At 50.6% G+C, this 25,208-nt stretch overlaps 8 protein-coding genes across 8 annotated transcripts; 4 read left to right on the forward strand and 4 right to left on the reverse strand.

Moving 5' to 3' along the window:
* Positions 1-89: 89 nt before the first annotated feature.
* BO79DRAFT_190765 (pyridoxal kinase) lies at positions 90-1,581 on the forward strand. The gene is made up of 6 exons (XM_025680764.1): positions 90-155; positions 231-241; positions 321-400; positions 450-662; positions 716-833; positions 884-1,581. Exons 1-6 carry the CDS (start codon positions 102-104, stop codon positions 1,509-1,511), a joined length of 1,104 nt encoding a protein of 367 aa, XP_025542518.1. The 5' UTR covers positions 90-101; the 3' UTR covers positions 1,512-1,581.
* Positions 1,582-1,626: 45 nt separating this feature from the next.
* On the reverse strand, positions 1,627-2,590 carry BO79DRAFT_190769 (dUTP diphosphatase). The gene is made up of 3 exons (XM_025680765.1): positions 2,128-2,590; positions 1,885-2,057; positions 1,627-1,821 (listed from the first exon to the last, which is right to left on the reverse strand). Exons 1-3 carry the CDS (start codon positions 2,465-2,467, stop codon positions 1,738-1,740), a joined length of 597 nt encoding a protein of 198 aa, XP_025542519.1. The 5' UTR covers positions 2,468-2,590; the 3' UTR covers positions 1,627-1,737.
* Positions 2,591-2,958: 368 nt separating this feature from the next.
* BO79DRAFT_190771 (phosphotransferase family protein) lies at positions 2,959-4,338 on the forward strand. The gene is made up of 3 exons (XM_025680766.1): positions 2,959-3,110; positions 3,172-3,467; positions 3,588-4,338. Exons 1-3 carry the CDS (start codon positions 3,012-3,014, stop codon positions 4,285-4,287), a joined length of 1,095 nt encoding a protein of 364 aa, XP_025542520.1. The 5' UTR covers positions 2,959-3,011; the 3' UTR covers positions 4,288-4,338.
* A 7,519-nt stretch (positions 4,339-11,857) lies between these two features.
* Positions 11,858-14,275, forward strand: BO79DRAFT_279917 (uncharacterized protein; the record flags this gene model as incomplete). Its single annotated transcript, XM_025688014.1, has 4 exons — positions 11,858-12,008; positions 12,058-13,252; positions 13,464-13,503; positions 13,545-14,275. 4 exons carry the CDS (start codon positions 11,858-11,860, stop codon positions 13,773-13,775), a joined length of 1,617 nt encoding a protein of 538 aa, XP_025542521.1. The 3' UTR covers positions 13,776-14,275.
* A 908-nt stretch (positions 14,276-15,183) lies between these two features.
* On the reverse strand, positions 15,184-16,336 carry BO79DRAFT_252523 (putative C2H2 transcription factor; the record flags this gene model as incomplete). Its single annotated transcript, XM_025685933.1, has 2 exons — positions 15,184-16,129; positions 16,230-16,336. The coding sequence occupies 2 exons, from the start codon at positions 16,334-16,336 to the stop codon at positions 15,184-15,186; spliced, it is 1,053 nt and encodes a 350-aa protein (XP_025542522.1).
* A 1,677-nt stretch (positions 16,337-18,013) lies between these two features.
* BO79DRAFT_207960 (putative L-cystine transporter) lies at positions 18,014-19,388 on the reverse strand. The gene is made up of 4 exons (XM_025682282.1): positions 19,269-19,388; positions 19,180-19,197; positions 18,648-19,086; positions 18,014-18,576 (listed from the first exon to the last, which is right to left on the reverse strand). Exons 1-4 carry the CDS (start codon positions 19,307-19,309, stop codon positions 18,208-18,210), a joined length of 867 nt encoding a protein of 288 aa, XP_025542523.1. The 5' UTR covers positions 19,310-19,388; the 3' UTR covers positions 18,014-18,207.
* A 938-nt stretch (positions 19,389-20,326) lies between these two features.
* Positions 20,327-23,105, forward strand: BO79DRAFT_77329 (uncharacterized protein). Its single transcript, XM_025689723.1, has 3 exons — positions 20,327-20,628; positions 20,679-21,046; positions 21,097-23,105. Exons 1-3 carry the CDS (start codon positions 20,478-20,480, stop codon positions 22,963-22,965), a joined length of 2,388 nt encoding a protein of 795 aa, XP_025542524.1. The 5' UTR covers positions 20,327-20,477; the 3' UTR covers positions 22,966-23,105.
* A 511-nt stretch (positions 23,106-23,616) lies between these two features.
* BO79DRAFT_279922 (uncharacterized protein) lies at positions 23,617-25,047 on the reverse strand (the record flags this gene model as incomplete). Its single annotated transcript, XM_025688015.1, has 1 exon — positions 23,617-25,047. The coding sequence occupies one exon, from the start codon at positions 25,045-25,047 to the stop codon at positions 23,617-23,619; it is 1,431 nt and encodes a 476-aa protein (XP_025542525.1).
* Between the last annotated feature and the right edge of the window lie 161 nt (positions 25,048-25,208).

Raw genomic sequence — 25,208 nt, forward strand, 5'->3', positions numbered from 1 at the left:
CGCCTATCGCCGACCCAAAGGAAGGAATGACATCGAACTGTTCCCTTCCTTGTCCGCCTGCTCCTCTTCTTCTCCTCCACCCAGCTCCCCTTCATTTCATCATGTCCGCCGATCTTCTCGTCCCTGAGACCAGGGTCTTGGCTGTCGCCAGCCATGTATGTTTTCCCCCAACCACCATGGATGTACCCTCAATGGTACCTACCCCCAATGCATTGCTGACAAGGGTCTAGGTTGTCTACGGGTATGTGTCATATTTGATAACACCTCTATCTATCATGATGTCTCGTCGCATCCATTCCCTGCCCATACTAACGGATCAGATATGTGGGCAATAAGATGGCCACTGCGGTCATGCAGCTCATGGGCTGTGATGTCGCCGCCTTGAACACAGTGCACTTCAGTAAGCTGACATATATCATATATGTAATCACCCTACTAACAGACTCCAGGTAACCACACCGGTTATAGACAGTTCAAGGGCACTAGGGCCACAGCAGAGGAGATCACCGCGCTCTATGAGGGTCTCACGCAGAGCAACCTGCTTGACTTTGATGTCATGCTTTCTGGCTATGCGCCAAGTGCAGCTGCCGTCGAAGCCGTCGGGGCCATTGGCATGGACCTCCAGCGCAAAGCGGAAAAGAATCCCGGTTCTTTCTTCTGGGGTGAGCTGCCCTCTCTCTCTGTTCTATGTGGTGGCAGTAATAACCATGCGCAGTGCTGGACCCTGTAATGGGCGACCAAGGCCGTCTCTACGTCAACGACGACGTCGTTCCCGCCTACAAGAAGGTCATCCGCCACGCAGACCTTATTCTCCCCAACCAATTCGAAGCCGAGTAAGCCATCCCTTTATCCTTACTTCTGCTGCTCCCTCTAACCAAAGCAGAGTCCTCTCCGGCATCAAAATCACCTCCCTCGCCACCCTCGCTGAAGCCATCACCGCCCTCCACGCCATCTACAACATCCCCCACGTGATCATCACCTCCGTGCAAATCGCCAGCCTCTCCGACTCTCCTCTCCCCAACACCCTCACCGTCATCGGCTCGACCACCCGCTCCGACGGCGCCCCGCGTCTCTTCCGCATCGACGTCCCCGCCCTGGACTGCTACTTCAGCGGCACTGGCGACATGTTCGCGGCTCTCACAGTAGCCCGCTTCCGCGAGGCCGTGTTCAACGCCGATGCAAATCTCCGCCACACTAAGTCGTGGGTCTCGCCTGACCATGTCCCTGCAACGGAGTTGCCCCTTGCCCAGTCTACCCGGAAGGTGCTGGCGAGTATGCACTGCGTACTTGAGAAGACTCTGGAGGCGCGAGATGCCGAGTTGCGCGCTATTGTTCCGGATGAGGGCGAGAAGCTGCTCAGCCAGGAGGACCAGCAGAAGAGGGCGCATCTGCGGGAGAGCAAGGCGGCAGAAGTACGGGTGGTCCGGCATGCGCAGTATCTGCGGGAACCGGAGGTGGAGTTCCAGGCGAGTGAGTGGCGACGGGAGGATCTGCCGGCGCAGTTTCGTTGATTCTGTCGCTAAATGGGCGGTGAATTGTTTGAGCATTATAGATTAGTTATAGACGGGTGTTGATTTATATACCACCAGTCATGATGAAATGCAGTGACGGACCAAACATAGATGACATTTATCTTCACATTCATGTAATTTTATTGTAATTGTATCCCAATTATACCGATATCATTCAGCCATACACGCCATACCTCTAACATAACCCCATCCAAAGACTCCCAATTTAAACACCAGTACTTCCAAACCCACCAGCCCCACGAACACTCTCGGCCAATTCCTCCACAACCACAACCTCAGGGGTATAGATCTACAACAGAATACAATTAGCACCACAACCATCGAGACAATAAACAACGTATAGAAAACATACCCTCTCCAAAACCAACTGCGCAACACGATCTCCCTCCTTCACCTCGAAATCCACATCCGAGTGGTTAAACAAAAGAACCTTGACCTCTCCCCGGTAGTCTGCATCGATGACGCCCGCGCCAGTATCAATGAAGTGCTTCGAGGCGAGGCCGGAGCGGGGGGCGATTCTGCCGTCTATACCACAATCACAACATTATCAGTTTTCGTCTTCTGTGTATATAGTTAGGGGTAGGTTGGTACGTACACGTCCCCTCCGGCACAGCAATAGCAATGCCCGTATCAACCAATGCCTTCCCCTTAGCAGGGATGACGGTCTCCTTGGCGCTGTACATGTCGTATCCGGCCGCGAAGGCAGAGCCGCGGGTCGGGGCGCGGCCCGTGGGAGTGAGCTTCTTCACTTGGAGAGGGGGGAGAGGGGTGCCGGTTGAGCCCATTGTTGATGATGTAGTTGTGTCTGTGGTATCGGTGTTGGGTTTGGTGCGTTTGGCGAGGGGAGAGGCGGGGAGGGAGGGGGGTTCGTGAGTTGTTGTTGTAGGTTCGTTGGTAGTGGTAGTGGTGGGAGGAGGGGTGGTCTCCTTGGTCATTATCTGGGTGGTGTGTAGTGGGGAGGAAGAAAATGGGTGTATCCTTCTTCTTCTTTCTCGGCTGAAGAGGTGCTGAAGAGGTGTTGGAAATGCGGTGTGTTGTGTAAATCGACGAGATGCGAGGGCGAGGGCGAGGCCCTTCATAGTGGGTTCTTCTATTTTTTTTAATTTGGGGTTGCTGGAATCGATTTGGGGGAACGCGTCTGGCGGTGAAGGAAGACGCGAGGCGCGTTTTAATGGGCTTGGCGGGTTTGAGTTGTTTGATTTGATCTTTGGTTCTGAATTCTGATACAGTCAGTAAGTTGGGGATTGGACTAAACCTAGATAGGTAAGGAATCCAGGATAGCCGAGGCTCCCCGCAGCGCCCCCTTCAGGTGAGCCGCGGGCCGTGGCTGGCTGGCTTGAGATCGGGGCTATCCCCGGGTTTTTGTTCCCATCCCCAGCGTGACTTATTCTCCGCTTTTGCTACGTTTTATAGAAATTGGTGGTGCTGCATATAGTCTCACAGCATATTGTTGTTGTTGACGTTCGCATTGTCTTGGATATGGCTGGAGCGGTGCGCCAACCTATTGATGTTCCTTCCCTGGAACGCTATCTCAATCTCAATGTACCCGATATCAAGACCCCCTTGGATGTGAAGCAGGTATATAGGATGGCCCTTTTTGATTTGATTCGTCTGGTCACACACAACTTACACGCTACAGTTTGGCTTTGGTCAATCCAACCCTACCTATCAACTTACCACCGCCGACGGCAGCAAATATGTCCTGCGCAAGAAGCCCCCGGGCAAGCTACTCTCCAAGACTGCGCACAAAGTCGAGCGCGAGTACAAGATCATCCATGCCCTAGGAAACACCGACGTGCCCGTCCCCAAAGCCTACTGTCTCTGCGAGGATAGCAGCGTAATCGGCACCCCCTTCTACATCATGGAATTCTTAGACGGACGACACTTTACTGATCCTGCCATGCCCGGGGTCGACCCGGCGGAGAGAACCGCATTGTACGTCATCCCCTCCTCCCTCCCCCCTGCCTTTTCGGGATGATACAACCCGCCTGACGCGGCTACTGTTACATGGAAGCGGGAAGAAGAAGCTAACGACTGCAACCCCCCTACCAACAGATGGCAGGATGCGGTCCGGACATTAGCCAAATTCCACCGGGTAGTACCCCAAAAGGTCGGGTTGGAGAGGTTCGGAAAACCGACGGGGTACTATGATCGACAGATCGCCACCTTCACAGCAGTTGCACAGGCGCAGGCACAAGCCGTGGATGTGGAGACCAAGGAACCTGTCGGAGAGTTGCCTCATTTCATGGACATGGTGCGTTTCTTCGAAGACAAGACGACGCAGCCGCAAGACCGCGGCACGCTCGTGCACGGGGACTATAAGATCGATAATATGATATTTCACAAATCTGAACCGCGAGTCATTGGTCTGTTGGATTGGGAAATGGCCACGGTGGGGCACCCTCTGTCCGACTTCTGCAACCTCACTAGTCCCTTTTTCCTCGATGGGGTGGACCACAAGAAGGCAATGTTCGTTCCGAAGGTGGTGCCTGGCTTGCCCGCTCGAGAGGACTGTATCCGCTGGTATCGTGAGGTGTCCGGGTATGACCCCACTGGGGATATCCCCTGGGGCGATGCTTTCTTCTCTTGGAGAAGCTCGGTTATTATGCATGGTATCAAGGCGAGATATGCCCTGAGACAGGCCAGTAGTGCTCGCGCTGCGGAATATGCGAGAAATACGGAGCCTTTTGCGCTGGAGGCCTGGGAACGGGTCAAGAGAGTTCAGGCCCAATTGAGTCAAAAGGCCAGGCTGTAAACAATTAACTACTTGGTTTTCCTTGCCAGGGCAGACAGACATAAATTAATTCATCCCTAGAACTTTTTACGTTGCCTCACAAGGTCTAGCACCCTAAGTGGAGTAGATATCACTCACGGCTTAGTTGTTTTCTGCCTTTCCCGTGGCATGACCACCCATGTATACTATGGACGGCAAGCCGGCACACAGACACACACACAATACAACCATGGACGAGCAACAGCCTTGCCAGCCGGAGATTCCGAAAGGAAAGAAGTAAGCATTGCCCAAACCAAATCAATCCTCAAATCCCGAATTATACTAAGTTAATAGGGGCTCAACTCATACCTCTCTTCCTTCACCTACTCTTCTAGTATTGCCCACTTCAACCCCCAACATCGTACTACCCAAACCGCCGCAAGGTGACCGACCCTATGCATGCAAGAAGGGAAGAACAAAAACCACACTAGCCTCATTCACGGGAGGCGTACAAAAGCCGAACGAGTCCAAGCGCCAGTAAGCCCGGGTCAGTAGTCATCGCACTAAACTAGCAGGGGGGTGGGTGAGGGGCGGTGGTTGGGGGTCAGGTCAGGTTATGAAAAGTGGTGTGTGCTAACTAACTAGCTAGTCAGCTAAACTAGTAAGCAAAGGAAGCTAAATACGCAGCACGGCTTACCTAGAGCCGTGGTGCTGCAGCAACAACAGCAGCATACCCATAGACTACTACATATTTGATGATGATGACGCTGAGATGGAGCCTCGTATCTGCGCTACTACTAGATAGATCCATCCCTCCCTCCCTCCCTTCCTTCCCCCGGTAACTAACGGGCGAAGAGTCAGCACGAGCGCCAACCGCAAATCGGGGGCTTGCGGCACTTAATTGGGTGCGGCTCCCGGGCCTGCATTTCCTTGGTTTTCTTACTTTTTTTTACTTCTTAGATGTGTGTACCAGCCCTAGATTAATATATTTGGTGCTGTTCATTATAATTCCGTGGTTATAGTAGGAGAGACTAGAGAGAGATACTACTCCGTACTTCCGCTGACTGTCTTCTCCGTTCCTCCCCGTCCCTCCCTCAATACTATTCCCTTTCACCCCCTCCTCTCCTGCAAGTTCCTTGGAGCTAAGTAGATAGTCTAGATGATGGAGTAGTAGTAGTGGAGGACTGACTATCTATTGCGCTCAACGTAGAAAGTCTACTCTAGCGCCAAAACACGGACCATCCCACCTCTTGAGTAACGATGATGATGATGATGATGATGATGGAACAGCCGCCGCAGCCCTTTGATTATTTCCTTTGTTTTTTTATTCATTTAAGATATTTTTTATTTCCCTTTTAGCAACGTCAGTGGCGGGCATGGAACCTCCGGCTGGAATGGACCAGAACCAGAACCCCCCGAGGCTCTCTCTCATCTCACTCTGCCTCTCCACTTTCTAGCTTCGCCTTGTCTTGTTGTGCTTCTCTGCTGGCTTATTTTCCCCCTCTTATTTTTGCTTTTTATTTTCCCTTATTGCTTTTTATTTTTCGCTTCCAGATCTACTGACCCTTCTTTTCTGCAAGATTCTAAAATAATATTAATGGGTCATGATTCCATTTTTGGGGCGGTGAGATTTGCTAAAGTAGTATGTAGTACTTTTTTTTCTCTCTCGATCGATCGGAGTGTCTGACTAGCTATCTATTTTTCCTTAACTAGATACTATACTGATATAGTACTTAACTCACCCTCGCTCATGTTCCGAGTTTAGGATTTCGACTCAATATATTCCTTCGTTGGAGTTACGGGGTACTTTACCAGAAGGGAGTGAATTTGCCGTGAACTACTTAATTTAGTAGTGAGTTGTGTGGACCAATTGGCGTTACTCTGGAGCCTAAATGTTAACATGGATGCGATGGGGGGTTTATCTAGTACTTGTGTTAGTACTTGTTTCTATAGTATGTACTATATCCTGGTTTAATGTTTCAGTTCGCTATATATTAAATTATGTATATGTGTATGTGTAGGTATATTCACATGAAGAAACCGATGGCGATGATGGTGATAATGGTGATGATCTACCTAGTCGATTTCCGTATTCTGGTTAGCTAACTGAGGGGGTTGGTCACTTAGTACTTAGGTAGTATGAGTGAGAGGAGGCGAAGGGAAGAGGGGAAAAGAGAGGCAGCGAGCAACGATGGATTTGCTTCGGGGCGGGCCGCCTCTAGTTGATTAGTGGGTGGTTATTGGATGGACCATTAGATGCTTCCCTGGTTTGGTCTGTGTGTGTGAGACTCTAGATGTAGACTAGTCAGTGGGAAATATTCTGGTTAATCTAGGAGATTTTAGTTAGTGTAGCTGATCTTTGGTTGTGGATGGGGCTGTAAGTAGCCTACTGTGAGTGCGGTTGCTGGCTGAGGATGTTAGTTAGTGGGTGGGTTCTAGTACTATATCTTCAAGTTGAGCTGAGTTGTGAGATGAATTGTAGATAGCTATGATCTAGCTTGTTATTCGGCACATTGTTGTTCCCTTTTGGGAAATCTATTAGATTTATGGTGATAGATTCAAGTTGCTGTTAAAAAACAATAGTCATGGGAGTGAAACTCGGCTACTATGAGTCGTGTCGAGGCAAGTACCCTGCTGCTCTCCGTCCGACGAATGCAACGTCGGCATCAAGCTAATAATATATTGATGTAGATGGGGATACCTGCAGTTCATATTGGGATCAGCACTGCGATCGCATTCTTCAACCCTGTCCGATGAAGGCGTTGCTGGCCTGTCGGTGGCTAAAGATGAGAAAAGTCGGTGCACTGACGACGAGTGGAGCGAACTAAGGGAGGAGAAGAGAAGGGAAGGAAGAGACGGACAGCCAAACAATCAGACAGCCAGAAAGACAAGAGGCAAAAAAAAGAAGAGGGGATACGTGGGGCCGTGTTGCGATACGTCCCGATCATCTGCAGAGTGACAGTTGGAACTTGCGGCCTTGTCCAGCCTGAACCATTTTTCCTGTTGTGTTCAGCTAAAAAATTGTCCTACTAGCTACAGGCTACTCCTTAGAGTAACTACTACTACTACTACTACTACAACTACACAGTAGACTAAATTATTACTCCGTGGTCTCATCCCCCCTCCCTCCCTCTCCCTCCCGCGCGCGCCGGCTAGGGGCAAACACTAGCCCTCATCATCCTAGTCAAGTGTGTACCTCTTCTTACTATCGACCTTCCGGAATAAGGCAAGGTTGAGGGAAAATAAGCCCCTCTTACTCACATCTCTTCTTCTTTTTCTCCCTCACTCTATCTAGTTACCTCCTCTTCTGCATGTCAGAAATTTCCACAACTGGTTTGACGAGGGGGTGAGTGGGTGGGATGCGCACATCAAACACGGCTTGCTTGTCTTTTGCAGTGCTTCTTCTCTTCTGCTGCTACTGCTGCCATGCCATGTTTGATCGATCTCCCCATTTCAGTTTGCGCCGTTCTTCTCAACCAAGTTTCAAGTGGATAAGAATGTCATTCCATCTCGGCAGGCGCACAAATAGCAATAGTCCTGATGGAGCCTTTGATCCCGTCCTACTGGTAATTTCCACAACGTCCGGCTCAAACCAACTACTCACACCTTTCCCGCTCTGGGATAGGGAAGGGGAGGGGGGACCCTCCTTTAACCGTGCCCCAGACCCGTTCGGATTCACGGTACTGGGTAATGCACGGATCGAAAACCAAAGTTCCAATGCGAACCAAACCAAACCAAACCGAATTTCAACCACTGGATGTCAAGATTAGACTGATCAAATACTTTAGCTATCTATCTAACGGGAACTATTAACCGAGAGATTGACACACTGGTCGAAGTCTGAAGGAATCAAGAATTGGGATGGATTGATGGATTGACTGATTGACCGATTAATAATAATGAAGATCGGTCGGGAAGCCAGTCCACACTCCCTGACAGCCAAAACACTCCTACTACACAGTACTCCGTAGAAGCACGTACCTTAAGTAACTCTCTGGCACCTCGCTCTGAGCCCCATTCCTCTTTGTACTCGGTGCAGCCGTATCCTCGATCCTGCCCGCACACACAGAGTCGTCGGAGTCGGAGTCGGAGTAGTTACGGGGGAACGTTAGTTAGTTTAGCAAAAGCGGCAGCTGTTGTGGTTTAAGTCTATCTTCTTGCTACTAGTAGCACTGGGTCCGTTGTAACTCTTAGAGCGAGGCTGTTGATTATTCTATTTCCAGTACATCTCATTGAGTTTTCACTTCCAAAAAGATCTTTACTACTTTTTTTTTTTTTTTTTTTTCAGAATTTTTCAAAAATGTCAGAGTAATCATTTTTTGTTTTTTGAAATCTCATTATATTATTTTCGATGCTCTTTTTTTGCTTTTTCTCTTTAGCCTCATTTCTCACTTTGAGGCGCCTCCTCCCTTCCCACACATGCCACTCATCACACTGCCCTCCGCACATGATGCATATCCCTGCTCTGGACTAGATATCGTGCGAGCCCTCTTCTGCAGGTTGTGTGACGGACCAGGCGGAGGCTTGTCCAGTAGGGAGGAGTGGAAGGAACACTGGGGCGCGTCCTTCCCGTGGCGGTCAGCCATCCAGCTGTGGACTGCAGCCTTGTCGCCTTAAGAGAACCCGAGTACGACCTTAGCCGGCCGTTGTGGTTTGGGGGGAAAAAAAAACCGAGAGTAAGGTTTCTAGGGAAATGAACTAAAGTTGATCGCAGACGGGCCATTTATTAATAAAACTCGTAGACTATATATTTTATTACATTATGAGTGTGTGTGGGTGAACCGTAGAGAGAAGGGAGATTTCTAAAGTAGGGCCCAAAAGGGTAGATTAAAATCCTCGATCGATAGATTTTATCCGATCGGAGAAGAGGGGAAAGGGAGGAGTCAGTCAGAAAGAAAGCCTCATCATCTGATGAAAAGCTTCGAGTTGGGGCTATGGAAGTTAGTAGAGGATCGAGGAAAACGCTGGCCAACGCGCCCACGGCTCCTTCCCTCGTACGCACACACACGCACACACGCCCTCCACCCCCCCTTCCCTTCACTCGGAGCAGCAGCCAAGTTCTACGACGGTTCGGTGCAGATGAACAATTCAGCCTCTTAAACCGTGCCCGCGCGTGGTGACCAATCATCGCTGGCCATGCAGAGAGCCTCAAGAGGTGGAGCTCCATTTTGGGTCTAGTCTGGTCGGGTCCTCGTGGACGTGGCATTATTCTTCCTGCTCGAGAAGTGGTCGGCGAGGGGGTGGGAAAAGGAAAAGGGAAGAGGAAAAAAAAAAGGTGAGCATGCTGAGGGAAACACACACACGCACACAACTCTCTCTGTCTCTCCACTCACTACTACACAGACAGACAGACAGACAGACAGACTAGATCAGACAGCTTGCTGCGAGAGACACTCTGAACCCGCCTTTCTTTGCTCCCTCTCCCTCATCTCACACATACACAAGACATTCCCCTCTCCATCCCCTTACCTCTCTCCTCACCCTCTTTCGCGGCTTTTTCTCTATTTATCCCGCTCCGGCAAGAAAAGTCTGGATGGCGTTTGAGTGTCTTAACTAGGATTATTGTCGGTAGGTAGAAATTTTGCTTGTTTTCCTCTCCACCCGGGTTGATGGTGTTGTCCCTCCCTCCAGGCTCACCCCACTTTGTTTGCCTGTCTGCACGCTGTGGCGCGCGCGTCTGGAAGAGTCAGCTTCATTCCCTCCGTCTTCTTCCGTCGTGTCCTGTGGATTCTTCTTCATTATTCTCTTGTTACAGTCCCTACTATTTTGTTGCAGTGGGCATCCAATGCCGTTTTAAAAAGTAATCTAAACCCGAATTTCCTTTGGAGCCTCACTAGTGCTTTCTTCAAAGACAGCAGAACCAAGGACTGACTAACGTTTTACTTGGGAAGCACGCCAACAGAGCCTCCGCATCTGACCAGCCAAGGGAAAAGAAGAAAACAGCACAAGCAAAAAAGAAAAGAAAAGCAAAAAGAAGACGAAAAGGAAGTGGAAGTAATAAAAACAAGAATTGGAACCCGACGAAAGCTGCCGAATAGGCAGAACAGAACAGAGCAGAGACAATAATTCAGTCAGCTCAGCTCTCACCCAGCTAGCCCAGCCCAGCCAGCCAAACGAAACGACCAACCAGAACTACTGCAACTATTATATTTTGTACCTCTTTACTACTTTACTACGGCGACTGCTTCTTACTCCCCTCTCCTGCCGACCTTGCCAATTTCTTGCTACGGTTTTCTTTGGTTCCTCCTAGCGGAAGTACTGCTGCTGCTGCTGCTGCTGCTGCTGCTGCTTGCTGTCTACCACTACCTACCTCTCAACCGTCAAACCAGAAACCAAACCTGCTGCTTTCTCCACCCGCGTTTTTCCAGCCCGGCCGGTGGATCAACCTTCACTTCTGAGTGGATTGATTCTCTGCATTCTCCTCAATTCTACTACCACCACGACGGCCACGCCAAACTAAACTAACTAAACTATCCGTGTGTCTCCATCTGCCTTTTCCCACCTCGCTCTTCCTTTATTACTACTGTGATCCTTCCCCTCGGTTCGGCCGTTCCAGCGCAACTACCTGCTGACCGCTCCGCGGCCATACCCTTAACCTTCTTTTTTTCCCTTTTACCACCTGCCAAGCGCGTCATTAACCCGCTTGCTGGGACCATTAGCTTCATCGGCCACTATTCGTTCCAGTGTCCCTTGATTACCGGACACGGTCATCGTTATTACTCGGGCCTAATATTATCGCTCTTTTCCTGCCATTATTATTATTATTATTATTATTGTTATTACTGTTATTGTTATTACTACACCACCACTCTTATTATTCTTCGCTCGCAACCACTACCGTTCTGCTGCTGGCGCCGTTAGACGATGAATTTTTCCAGCCTCTGATCCCTGTCCCTCCACCTTCTTCTTTTATTCTTCTTTTCGACCCGAGCCGTGACATCGTGACATCGTGACCTCCCTTATCGTCATCACCACCTTTGAGCGCTCAACCTTATCCTGAACTGTTTTTTCTTTCCCCTCCCTTCCACTCCCCCCATCTTCTCCCACCCCCAGTTTTATCCACGCGGCTCGGAATTCCCGCGCGCATGATTTATTGATCTATGCGCCCGGTGGTGCCGTGGTTGACTGAGTCCTGACGTGCAATCGCTTTCAATTGAGCCTCATTGCGCGGTTTCTGCGGCTTTCTCGGTTCCTGACAGCAGGTGAGCCTATTTTGCATCTCCTTCCCTCATCGCTAGTAACCAGAAAACCCCCCGTATCTTGCGACTGGCGCTTTGCTTCCTATCAATTGTCACCTTGCTTCTTCTCTTTCCTTGGCTATTCTTGGCCAAACTTGCATATTGGTTATTGTCGTAATTGGTCCAGCTCGTGGTTCCCCTTTGAGATCTTACAGATCTAGGCTGCTACCTGCTGCCTCTGGGCTATTTGCACGATCGTCTAAATTTTTCCCCATGCCCTGCACGTTCGTCTGGCGTCTCATTCCCCCTTCTGTGACCTGCTCTCTTTCCCCCGAGTGAGCGTTGCACAGGGTATCCCATCTGTACCCTATTCATATCCAACTTTGTCCTTCTCCGTCGTGCCACCGCTTTCTCTAGCCTGTGTACATGCTAACATGGTGCCAGCACACCTGCATTCGACAAGTGGATTGTGTCCTATTCTGCTTGGCGAACCGTTTGAGCGGCTGTCTATTTTCCGGGTTGAAGACTGTGTCCTGAAACATTTCTTCAGGGCACTCGAAAGGTACAGACAGGCCAAATCAAACAGTAAGGGGCGGCGCACCTGATGCGCCTAAAACCGCCGCCTTCATGACAGAATCATACGATCCCGATGAACCTCGCACCCCTGCGTTGAAGCCCACAACGATCAATTACCTGCCAAAGGTGTCACCGCCTCCATTCGATACCGGAGATCAATCACCCAAGGGCGGTCTACCTAAGCACGATGCAGAGGCACAGTTTCCGAGCAGTTCGCGTAAGCTGCCGGAATTCCAAAAGCCCGATTCAATCGAGGGCAACTCGGTGCTGATCAGACATTTAGAGCCTAATCGACCTGACATAGCCTGGTTCGAAACTGAACATCCGCTTCACCGCAGCACTCCAGCGGACGACCCCTATCCGGTCCTTCCCAAGATCCTATTCGCCCCGGAAAAATCCTCCGTGGAGACCAAGGAGCCTGTAGATGTGGCGAGAAAGGCTCTCAATTTGATCAGTCCGAGCGAGCCCAAGGAAGGAGGCCCGTCTGTAGGTCCGAAGGATCCTCCAATCGCCTACAAGGAACCACGCCGACCGTCCATCCCAGTGGAAGAACCTGCGCTCAAAGAAGAACAGCAGCAGCACACGCCGCCTAATATCCCTCATATCTCACATCTATTCCAGGATGGGAAACTACCTGATCCTGAAGCACGATTGAGCAAGTTGCTGATAGCACCGTCGGAGCCAACAGCTCAGCTCCCCGCCCTCCACCCGTCAGCAACGGCGAGCTCCGTGAATCATAACCTGCCCTCCCTTTCAACGGCATTGGCCGGTGTTACCGATGTACCACCACCTGCTGGTGCCGGACGTCTGAATGGCTCGTCTTTCGGGCCTTTGCCTCCGGTCTCATCTTCTTCTCCTCCGGTATCAAGGACAGATCCTGTCTGGGAGCACCAACGCTTAGGCCAGATTCCGCCTCCTCCGTCGCAAGTTCCGCCCAGCCCCTACTCGCACTTGTCACCAGCGAGCTCGAAGGACATGTCGGCCATGTCGTCGCCCGCATCCCAGCAGGCTTACTGGCGGCCGCCTATCAAGGCGGACATAACGTATCTCACTTCAACATATGAGACTGCGCCGCAGACGGCCAAGAGCCCCGCAACAAGCTACCCCACCCCGACAGATCAGACTCCAGCATCAACCTGTGATCGGTCATACAATCCCCCCACACATTCGAACGGAGCAGTCTCCACAGGCACATACAAGTGCCGTCACCCTGGCTGCACTGCAGCCCCGTTCCAAACACAATACCTGTTGAAGTAAGCAGTTTCACGTGCACCGGTCCGGTAACCCAAGCTCATCGCATGTACAGCTCCCATGCAAATGTTCATTCTCAGGATCGTCCGCATTTCTGCCCCATAGCTGGCTGTCCGCGTGGACCCGGCGGAAAAGGGTTCAAACGAAAGAACGAGATGATTCGACATGGCCTTGTCCATAATTCGCCTGGATATGTATGCCCATTTTGTCCAGACCAACAGCACAAATACCCTCGACCGGACAATCTGCAACGGTAAGCCTTTACTCGATCGCATCGAATGTCTTTCAAGCCAGCTCACAAGTCACGAAACAGACACGTCAGGGTCCACCATGTCGACAAGAGCCGAGATGATCCGGCTCTCAGGCAGGTCCTATCGCAAAGGCCAGAGGGTAGTACGCGTGGACGACGCCGTCGGAACAACGTACCGTGAATCAACGACTCACATAGGCCTCATCACCATTTTCATCATCGGCTCAGCGATATGCTCTAAAAGTGCAGGTTACCATTATACGATATTGCATTAGCGACAGCGTCCGTTCGCGTTGATTTATTCTGAGATGAAGAGTTGACTTTCTCAACAACCGTCCATGTGACGTTGTGAGGATAACGCAGTCAATTCTTTGTCTATCATCATCGACCATCATGGCATTCATGTATACTGACTGCACATGCATTACGAACCTTCCCACTATCTAAGCAATCCACCAATAACCCCCTTCTTTTTCACATCTATTCGACTACCCCCTTTTTCAGTGATACCAGATGTTGTTAGAGCCTTGATCTACTTCTACTTCCAACTTCATGTCCTCGTTCATCTTCTTGCATTGCTCGCATCATGTCATTCGCTTCTTGTGTTCGAATAGTTTGATTCCCCCGTTCATCTTGCTAAGTGATCTGGCGAAGTGTGCACGGGTTTGTACAAGACTTTGCTAGTGGGCGTTTTTGCCGTGTCTCTTATTTGTCTTCTCGCACCATTACTTTGCACCACTTCAACCTTATTTTTTTCTTTACTTTTTTCTTCCTCTTCGCTTCTGATTCACAACTACCCAATTTGCGACCTTACTATTTCGCACTTCGCTTCTCCCTCAGACTATACATATAGGAGGTTCTGGCGTCCTCATTTTCCTTTCTTTCTTTTACCCCAATTTTCTCTTTTATTTTGTGGTTGGTAACGAGAGGCGTTTTCTCTTTTCAACGGTTTATTTCATTTCTCATTTCCTTTTATTTACGATGTCTTGATTTGACTTGAATTTACCCCACTTGCACTAGCTAGCTAGCCAGACTGAGCGGCTAGCTGGCTACAATGATATGAATTGAGATCCGATGAACTGGGGAGAAAATATATTTCTAGCGAATAAGGAGGAATAACGAGATTCAACATGAATGAGTTATTGAGTGTGAGTTGATGTAGTAGGTTGTGTTGTCTAGCCAGCTAGCTAGTAAAGTATGCGGCTCAGCGGTGATAAGGAGAGTCACAGTCACACCACGTCAGAAAGCATAAATTGGCAAGGCTGAGAAAGATAACACAAAAGGTACTTAATAAGCAGAACGACTCAAAAGAAGACACGTATAAGTACAGTAAAAGGTAGAATAATGAGTCAATTTAGTAGTTGGTAAGGTAGTAGGTAGTTGACAAGGTGGAGTGTCACTGTCACTGTCCTGCAGTGCTGGCGGTCCAATTTCCCCTCATTTTTAAATCTCAGATGGAATAAAATAATGAAATAAAACCAGTAACGCCTTCCAGGAAAAGCCAGTAAATCGCGCCGTTGGTCCCATTTATCTCCACCCAATCCCGAAATTGTGGATATCCCGTTTGATTTGTTCAGTAGAAAGGTGAAAGTAGGAAAAACTATTTTCAAGAAGAAGAGGGGCAGCAGTAAGAGAGAAAGGAAGAGGGAGTGAGGATCAAAGGGGTGAGGAAAAGAGAAATCATCAAGTCTCTCTCCTCTTATGAATCCTCCTCACATGATCCTTCATGTTATCTACCCTACTAAATACCCGCTGACACCCGTCCCACTCACAAGGTATCTCTGGGTTGTGTTTGGCCTCATGCCGGTCTCGGTCTTTCTTGCTGGAGAACCCGCCCCGCACAGCCTGTGGGCACCCTTCGTACCGGCAAAAGAGATGCTTGCGGTGACGATTATAGTGTTTCCGAAGATCACAGCCCCGACGGAAGACGGCGTGTGAGGAGCAGCCGGGGTATGCACAACGCCAGGTTCCGTCGGGATTTTGGATGCCATAGTTGTTCAGATCTCGCGTCTGGCTGCGGGCGGAGGAGGTGTCGGAGAGTGATTGAAGTTGGAGATCGTCTAGATCGAGGTCGAGATCAAGGTCGAAGTCGAGGTCTGCGGTGGTAGCGGAAGATAAAGATGCGGTGGTTACGGGGGTTAGCCGTGATTGAGAGAAAGAGGACGGAGCTGACTCTGGGAGGTAATAGTCGGCATTTGTGGGGTTAGGAGATGATTGTGATACTGCTATCGCGAGCCATTCTTCTTGATCAATAGGAAAGTATGCGCCGTCTGTGGTTGGTATGGCTGGGGGAAAGGATTCAATTTCGGGTCTGAATGACTGCGGTGGTATGGTCTGGTGTGAGAATAAGGGTGGGTAGGAGTCTTGATCCTGAAAGTAGTGGGTGCCAACGTCTGGCTTCCTTTGATGGAGGAGCTGTGTTTGGTCAAAGGCGTAGGGGACTGACCCAGACATGCTGCGGGCATCTGACAGGGGGGCCTGTTGAAAGGCTATAGCGGGAAAAGGATTTGGCTGCACCTCTGACGACATCGTATTGTGGGTTGAGGAGCCGCCGGGCACCATCAGCATGGCTCTGTTGATAGTAGTCCTTGAGGTCATTGCGGATGGTTCGGAACTGGTCAAAAGTGCCCTAGACACTCGGGTGCGTTTGTTCTGAGAGTAATCAGTATGGAGGGAATCTAGTCCGTTGAGCAAGGGTCTCACCAATGTATCTTTGTCCATGGACGTACCTTCGGCGGTACTTGTAGTTCATGTACTGAGTCGAGTTGGGGTGTTTCGATGGGATGAAGCCTATTTCTTTGGATGGTTTGTCACAGATTGGCGGGCTTGGATGCATTCTGGATATTTAAAGCTAGTAGAAGCCGTGGTTCTCCAACATTCTTATCTTCAGGAGTGTCTCGAATGTCAGATGTGGCTATGCACATCCCCCAGGGCTGACGGTCAACGGGTAGCTGAGCGAATCCCTTTACAGATGCTCGATAATCGGATTTAGGGCGTCGATGTCACTGTACCATTGACTTTGGTACTGGTCCTCATCGCTGGTGGCTCCCACGTTTGCCCTGGAAATGCAGCTCGGGATTCCCGTGTCTAAACTCTCCAGAAGCCAAGGGGAACGTTTATTCGGCTGCTGAGAGGTGATTGGTAACTCGAATAGGCATGCAGAACTAATGAATTGTCATGCACTGCGGCTGAAAGATTAGAACCAACCCTATTCGGATGACACATTTGCTCAAAGACGATCCATCCAATCTGAGGCACAATGCCCAAGCAGATCAATATTAGTGCTCTGATTTTTGGGTGTGCGTTTTCTTTTTCTCTTTGCTTTTCCCGGTTTACCACGCCAAAACAGGACTCTTGCTGCTTATGTAGAAGTAGCAAGTGTTCCATTGCCGCTTAAGTCCGACTCTTTGATAGGGCTGATGTAAAGAGCGTCACAGGATATTTCCATAAGGCACCAGAGAAGTGGTGATGGGTAATACAGACGGTTCTGGACATGAGGATGACGTTTGAGCCCCAATCCAGTAGTTGCAGGACCTTTTGTTCGGCGCTGATAGGGCGCGTCCGTTCGGGGAGTCGGCGGACCAGCGTATGGACGGACGAAGCTGCGTGATGATTGGTTCTGTCGTGTACTTGTTCCGGCGACTGCGTCGTACATATGCATGCGGAACTCTCTGGTTCATGGGGAACCTGGATGGAAAGTCTAAATGCCGTCTGAGCCTCAGCGCCGAGCGACAACCTCTAAACAAAGTTCCAAGTGATCCGATCCCAGGATGGCCCAACAGGGTAGGAGGCAAGGCAAAAAAAGGCATCAAACTAAGAGAATAGTCGTCGTACGAGTCATATCGCTGGGCAAGGGCCCTCGCCGTTGAGGGTTGGACGATGTCAACCATTCGCGATGATTGCTTGGACGGGAAGGTCAGGCCCCCACGCTTACTCCCAAATGGGTGTGCATTTCGACGCTATAACCATGGCTGAGAATGCAGATCATTTTGGCTTACCGCCAGATGGACTTAAGCCTTGAGCCCACGATCCCTGCCGTCGGGCCTTGGTTGCCAGTATTTCTAGGTGACGGGCCCCCGGGACTGGAGGATTGCACGCAGGAAGGCCCGGAAAGAGGGTCGCTGTCAGCATGGACCGGCTGCCAAAGAGCGGTGTCGCCAGGTCCAGTAGTCTTGAGTCCTCTCAGACTGGCCTCCATCGGGCTTGCAGATCTGGCCTAGGCCGGGTTAGATCGCGTGTCACTGCCATGTTACATCGCGGTGTGGATGTGTAGATACACTTTCGCGGAGAGAGCCAAAGACATTGTTCCAAAAATACATTGTCACGGTTGAGGGGGCCGTCTATCATTCCTCCCCAACCAACACACATGACTATTTTCAGCTTCGTGTGATAATCCAGGCCGTAGACACTGTATACGAGCTACAGCCATCTTTCCAGACGGTTGCTCCGTTGGCTGTGTTGGCGGAGAGGTCTATGAGGTCATACATGTCACAAAATCTCAGCCTCAGTCATCATCCGACCAAAAATCTTGAAGCGAAAAAAATTATGTCAACCAGCTCGACGCTCTTCACATGACAAAGACCCTCCAAAAAGAAAATGTTCTTATAATCAATTCATCCAAGAAACCGGAACCGCCGACGGGTCGGGGCCGCCGAAGTGTTCCAAAGTTTCGACATCTAACCACCACGAGAGACGGAAGTCTAAACACTAACTGCGCCCGGGCAGGCCGTTGGACTCAGATAACAAAGGAGTCCGGTCACTCGGATTCTGGGTCTTACCACTATCGTCCTCTGCATCTCTGTAGAGAATATAGTGCTGCACCACAAAGATCAGATCGAAAAAGATGGTAACGTTCGACAAGAGAAACTTGATGGGGTTTCCAGTGACTCCACTCCAATCATCTTGGAAGCTAGAATCCAGCAGCAACTGGGCAAGGGATAAGACACCTCCAGACAGATCAAATAAGATCTGTCCAATACTCCAGCCGTATGTGGATTTACGCTTATAGTTGACCCACGCTTGCGGTACGTACTTCACGATGGTGATGACCAATTTCACGTAAGAAAGGGCATATATCTAAATTGACACAAGATCCAGGGGTCAGAACACATGCGGATTAGCCATTTGCAGATCTTTGGACTACTTACGACATCGATCCACGCCCAGAAGTATGGATCAAAGCCGTTGTTTGGGCTCTGGCCGAGAACGATGAAAATAACGATTGTGACGCCGACTATAGAGCCCCAGAAAAGGCCTGCCACCGGCTTGCTCACTTTCTGATGGCGAGAGACCTTGAATCCCCAGATAAACGGCCAGAACTGTGTATAGGTGATAAAGCTAAGAACGACGGCATGTAGAGCAAAGGCAAAGTCGTTGAAGCGCACGGTCGGGTCCTCAGCATGTGGATGACGAGCAGCATACTGATGACGAATCACGGGAGAGTAAAGAAAAGCGGACGTATATATGGTATAGCACACGAAGCCTAGCACGTTGATGGTAGGAAAGTCGATTGCCAGCCCCGTTGTCGAACGTCGCCGGAAGTTGTTGATCGGCTGGGGATAGAAGGACGCAGACCAACAGAACGTGCTGAAGAACGTTAATTAGTATGTAAAATCCCCCGATGTCTCACGTCTGTCGTGATGGGTATCCTCCCTAGTACTCGCGGGTTTGAAGACGTACTATATCCAGCCGAGTAGGCTGCATTGCCATGGTGTTAGTACATGGTACAAATGAGATAAGGCGGATAGTTCAGGAGGAAGGTGACATACCGAGAGAGCGCTCTCACGAAGATTTCTAGCTGAGTTGCCATAGTTACCTCCTTGTAGATCTGCTGCTGCTTTCTTGTATAGGAGGGAGTAGGAGGGGCACTGCAGCGAGATGGAGAGGCTATCTATATGCCTCGATAGAAGGGAGGATGGAGTGGATCTGCTGGCGGAGAGAGCAGCTGATAAGATACGGAAAGCACGCGATTGCGGTCACCTGGCCTGACCGCTTTCCCAACTCTGTTGGCTAATCTCTGGAATTGGGCTCCTTGCAAGCCTGGTGGTTCGTTCCTGGGTTGATTAAATGATCTGGGCCCGCAGGGTTTACAATGAATACTATCTACTACTACAGAAAGACTAACGCGCCTCACTAGTATCGATCAAGTAACAAGGATTGGTGGAGTGGAGATACAACAAACCTTGAGCAGGACACTGACCCTGCTATTTGGATAGCAACCAATTTTCTTGAGAAACTATGTCGTCAGCTAATAGCTATTCCCGGATCTCATCGTGATCAGCACGTCTGTTAATTAATGCCAGTATTATCAAGATACAATAACTAGATGATCTGCGAGGGATCGTTCAATTGGTGTCGATGATAATCATACTCGCATACGCAGGCGGTCGCCCGCGGCAGAAGGCTGAGTCAGCGGGTGGTTGTCCGGGATATAGGCTGACGGGCTAAACCGCAAATGGAAAACAGTTGTTGCGATGAAGCGGCTTGCTTGCCCCAGCCTCAGCGGCATTCCAGCCTGCATCTCGATCGTTCGGCGGTTATCCGCTTCCCTGTCCCACGATCCGTTCATCTGCTTCAGTGCTGTTCTTTTTCTCTTCCAAGTGGTCTTCAATCGTTGGCTATACAGGCGGGTGTCCTGCCACGCTTCTCTTATCCTTGTCACATCTACTACCTAGCCCTCCCCCACCCTCCATCTATACCTATCACTCACCGCTAGCCTCTTGTTCCTCGAAAGATAAACAACCATTGCAACGCTGGGCTCGGTCGCGTTTTAGCCTCTGCGATCGAATTCCCCGGGAACTCAAGTTGACGCCACTACTATCGATTTCATTTGACCTTTCCCATCAGCGCATGGTGCATTCTTCGGAGTGGGGGATCTCGCTAGATCTCCGTCGGTAGTTCGAACATTCCAGTGTCAATGAGATCGGGAGGAATTCACGTCAATCGGAATCTATAAGAGCACAAGGTCTTCAGTAACCATGACGGTCGACTCTGGCCTCTCCGCTGCGGGGAGCAGTACTTACGCTTCGAATACACTGCATGTCGGCGATGGAACATGGGACTCGGAGCGCGACACATTCCTCCTCCCTAATCTGATGGGTATCAACTTCGACACAATGCGATACAACGGTAAGTAAGCTTATAGTTCTACGTTGCGCAAAATCGCTTACATATGTCAGGAATGGGAAACCGATTCAAAGATATGCCCGAGTACCATACCCTCATAGCCGTTCACGGTATCATCGCTACAATCGTCTTCCTTTTCCTCGTCCCAATCTCTGTCTTGATCATCCGATACTACTCTCGATGGAATCCTTTCTGGGCTTTCAAGCTGCATGTCTGGTGCCAAGTCCTGACATTATTGCTGAGCACCGTTGTGTTTGTGTTCGGTTGGTTCGCTGTTGGTCCAAAGAGAAGCCTGACAAACCCGCATCACGGTATCGGACTTGCGATATATGTCCTAGTGATTTTCCAAATTCTGTGGGGCTGGCTTGTTCATAAGATCGAGAGGAACAGGAGGAGTTATCATGTTCCCTTGAAGCTTGTTGTATGTTGTGTGACCGTTTGGTGTCCTGCTCAATTGCTAACTCACGCCAGATTCATCGATGGATTGGACGCGCCCTCGCAATCCTTGGTCTTGTTCAGATACCGCTGGGTCTCACCCTTTATGGCTCGCCTAAGGTGCTCTTTATTCTTTACGCGATCGTCGCCTTCATCCTCCTCGTAGTGTTCTTTGTGCTGTCATATCTATACGACACAGAAGGGTATCACATGGAGGGCGGTGGATACGAAAGCCGGCTCAGCTATGTCTCAGGGCCCTCAGCTGCCGACGACCATGGCCATAGTAACCTCGGGCCTATGGCTGCCGCAGGAGCGACCGGAGCTGGTCTGGCTTCGCTCTTCAGACGTCGTTCCAGAGGCAGACCACACGATTACGATGAATCGCATACCAGCTTCTCAGACGAAAAGCTTTCCGACGAAGGCGCACGACGTGGTGGCAAAGGGAACTTACTTCTAAAACTAGGTGCAATTGGCGGTGGTGCCTGGCTCGCAAAGAAATTCTTCGACAGAAGACGCGAACGAGACAACGACACGGAGTCCGGTCGATACAGCAGAGCCCATACTCGGAGTGACAGCATGACCGAAGAAAGCTTGAGTAGACTGGAAGATGGGCGAAGACCGGAGCCAACAGCGCATACTCCTCTCAACCGTCCGCCGAGCAGACCTCCCAGTAGACCTCCCAGCAGGCCCCCCAGCAGACCCCCGAGCAGACCACCAAGTCGACCTCTTAGCCGTCCTCAAAGCCCAGGCTCGTCGTACCTTTACAACAGCACCTATCTTTCCGAAGCTCCCCGTCGCAGGCCATCCCACGGACTCCGAGACGCCCTGCTCGGAGCAGGGGCACTAGCAGCGATCAAGGGCTTCTTTTCACGCCGCAAAGGTGATCCAGAACAACGTCGCGTGGAAGAGATGCGCCGTCGGGAGATGGAAGACGAGCGGCTAGCCCGGGCCAACAGCAAGCGACGCTACCCCGGAGAGGGCTATTACCCAAGACGCGACAGACCAGCATCGTTCACAGCCACGGACCTTTCATCAGACTTCTCCCGGCCACCCCGCGGTCCGCCGCACGGCGAGTCCATCGTCTCAGCCGCAGGACCCCCAATGGCATCCGGAGCAGTAGACGGAGCACGCTCAGACATACCACCGGCACCAGGACCACCTATTCCCCCACCAGCGGCCTCAGAATATCCCGGACCAGCAGCATCTACACACGGCCCCACGGAGCTCGCCTCAGGAGTAGCAGCCGGAACAGCCCTCGGTGCTGCATCATCGGCACATCGCCGTCGCAGCGCCAGCCGTCACCGAAGCAGCAGTCGACCCAGGAGTAGCAGCCGCCACCGTGATCCCATCGCATCTCCCCCGGTTTCCGTCAAAGTGAAAATGCACAACGACGGCCGCCACGTTACTCTCCGAAGACTAACGGACGAAGAAGCCGCCGCCAGTCGCGAAGCAAGACGAAGAGAGCGAAGGAACTCCCGTCGTCGCGCCGGCAGCGCAAGCTCACTATCAGGAAACGAAGGGGGTTCGCACGACCGCTGGCGCCGTGTCGAGGAGCTAGAACGCCAGCAACAGGAGCAGATGCAACGAGAGCAGGCTGCTGCTGCGGCGGCAGCTCCCTCAGCTTTCCCAGCAACTTCCGCCGCTCCATCATCAAGTATGCCTCCTCCTGCGGCGTCAGCTTACTATGCACCACCGCCTCAGAACGGGAATGGGGGCTATATGCCGCCTCCCCCGCCGCCCCCTGTGCCATCTAGTCATCCTTATGGGACAGGGAGTATCGCGTCTCCGGGTACGTTTACAGGGACGGAAGCGAGCGGGGACTACGCGAGCAATCGTCGACGAAGACGCGCGGAGAGAGCGCGTGCACGTCAAGAAAGACAACAGCATGGTGTGGAATTTACTTGATGAGAAGGTATCTCCTGCCATATCCTTGACGTCTCTTCTTTTTCTCCTTCTTCCCCTGTATAGCAACCTTGATGATTTCATGCCCCTTTGCTCTTTGGTGTTTAATTGCGTCCCATGAATCTGTTTCTTTTGATTTTACCCCCTTCATGTCAATCTTGAAATACGTTATGATGTAGAAGTGCCAATGACTCGCTGTCTCGGGTGTTGGTTCTTCTGGAAACTACGCTTCGTGCTTGTTGAAGATATTTGTGCTCGGAAAGAGCTTCTTGTCTGCCATTGATGTCCGGTAATGACGCTATGAAAGCAGCCATACAGAATGGTTGCAATGAGCAAGGGAATGGATATGAATTGTTGGTTTTATTTGGCTATTGGTTTATGATAAGATACTGCTATGATGAAATGGACAGTGCTAAGCTCATAAGCAGTAGGAGTCGGTGCTCCTTGAACTGTGGTTTTCTCATTTGTCTCTCTCCGATTCCTGCATATAATGGTCGCCATGTCGTTCATATTGTGCTGCATTCTTGTTCTTTAGTGAAAATAGAAAAATTGATGTTTTTTCACGTCTGAAGAGTACCATCAGTAGCAAATTACCGAGCGCCGCATTGTCCTCAATCATACATCGGCTGAGCAAGACATCATTCAAGCCATTAATTAAAGAGCCGCATGTTGATCTCTTGCACTCTTGGTCGTATCAGACTCCCTTGGGTGAATGGAGAACTTGACGCTGAACCTCTCTAGTACATACAATACTGGAAGTCCGATGAATCCCACAAAGAGGTGCACAAAGCTAGCCACGACTTTTCTGTGTGTCAGGCTCCGCAAGACGTTACACAAGGCCAAGATAAGCCGCATAGAGAGATACGGCATTGTAATATCGGCGCGAAAGAGACGGGTGGCATCATATGAAGAAACAGGTAGGTTGAGCTCTTGCTCTTGGTGTGTTCTAATAGACTCCGACGCGCTTGGGTTTGGCCATGGCCAAACGAAGCTCACAATGAATTCGTATGATGCATATCCGGAACGTGGGTGCTGAAGTGGTTGCTGTCCAACCAAGGTTATACTTATAACACCTCGTTCCTTTGGTTGTAACAGGTGGGAAATCCGGCTAAGTGGCTTCCCAAGCCAGTTCCCTATGCGCTTCAGTTTTGGCTCTGGTACCTCTTGGGGGCTTAACAAGGCGTTACTGGGGTTTTGGACGCATGTCTTGGCAGACCTCGACTTAGTGATTCTTAAATCCTGGCGCAATGGCAAGCCATCAATTGAAGGCAAGGGGGCGGGGAACGGCTGGTTCAGATTGTTCTTGACGAGGTAAGGCTTTGTGCCACGTTTGACAGGCCGGGACAGGAATCGGGATGGGCCGAGCTTGGGGTCACTCCAGGGTCCTCTGTGTCGCTTGCCGATATCATTGTCCATACCTTGTAGCAATATTGATCGGTTGGCCAATCGAATGCGAGACCTCGAACAGCCCTGGGGAGTGGACATCTGAGCTCTAGTAGGTGCTAGCCATTTGTGATCCACGGGACCGTCTCTCAAGGCAGGCATGGGACTCGGGGTTGCATTCTCGTATGCCTCGGTGCCGGCAATGTCAAGGTGTGCTAAGAATCGCGGTTTGGGAGGTCTTGGCGGTTTCCACGCTGATTTAGCCTCCACAGGACTGCGACTATTGCGTTCGGATAAGCTTTTCTCATTCAGTATAGCGAGGGTGGTATTGCCCGGTCTCGCCGGAGACGGAGTATCTCGGTCTGATTTACCGCAAGATTCGATTGTGCTCTCATACCATTTTTCAAAAACAAATGCATCATTAAACATGTCGGGTATCCCTTGACGGTTGGCAGTGTCCTTATCAGAGAAAGTTTCCAACATCTTGCATGCTGAGGTTGACGGGTTTGTCGGGTGTTCTTTATCCACCTCCATTGGAAATATGTGGAAAGCGTCAGTATCATGAGAATCGCTGCGGGCCGCGGCTGGGCGGGCAGGACAATTCTCTGGGTGTTTATACTGTAGTCGACTCGGAAAGTTCTGGAGATTGTCCGAGGCCTGACAGAAGGGATATTCCGGATCACTGGACTTGGGCTCCTGCATGATGGTAACTGGCTTGGTGAACGCAGGCGGCATCATAGTCACTTCAGATATCAGTCGTCTGCTTTTTCAGCGTTAGTTAGGAAGCGAAAGAAGCCAAATGAAGCCGGAGTTAGGTGGTAGGCGAGACAAGGAGTAGAAGAGGAAGAGAAAGGAAGGCGAAA

Source organism: Aspergillus costaricaensis (genome assembly GCF_003184835.1).
Source record: "Aspergillus costaricaensis CBS 115574 unplaced genomic scaffold BO79scaffold_7, whole genome shotgun sequence".
NCBI classification, from domain to species: Eukaryota; Fungi; Ascomycota; class Eurotiomycetes; order Eurotiales; family Aspergillaceae; genus Aspergillus; species Aspergillus costaricensis.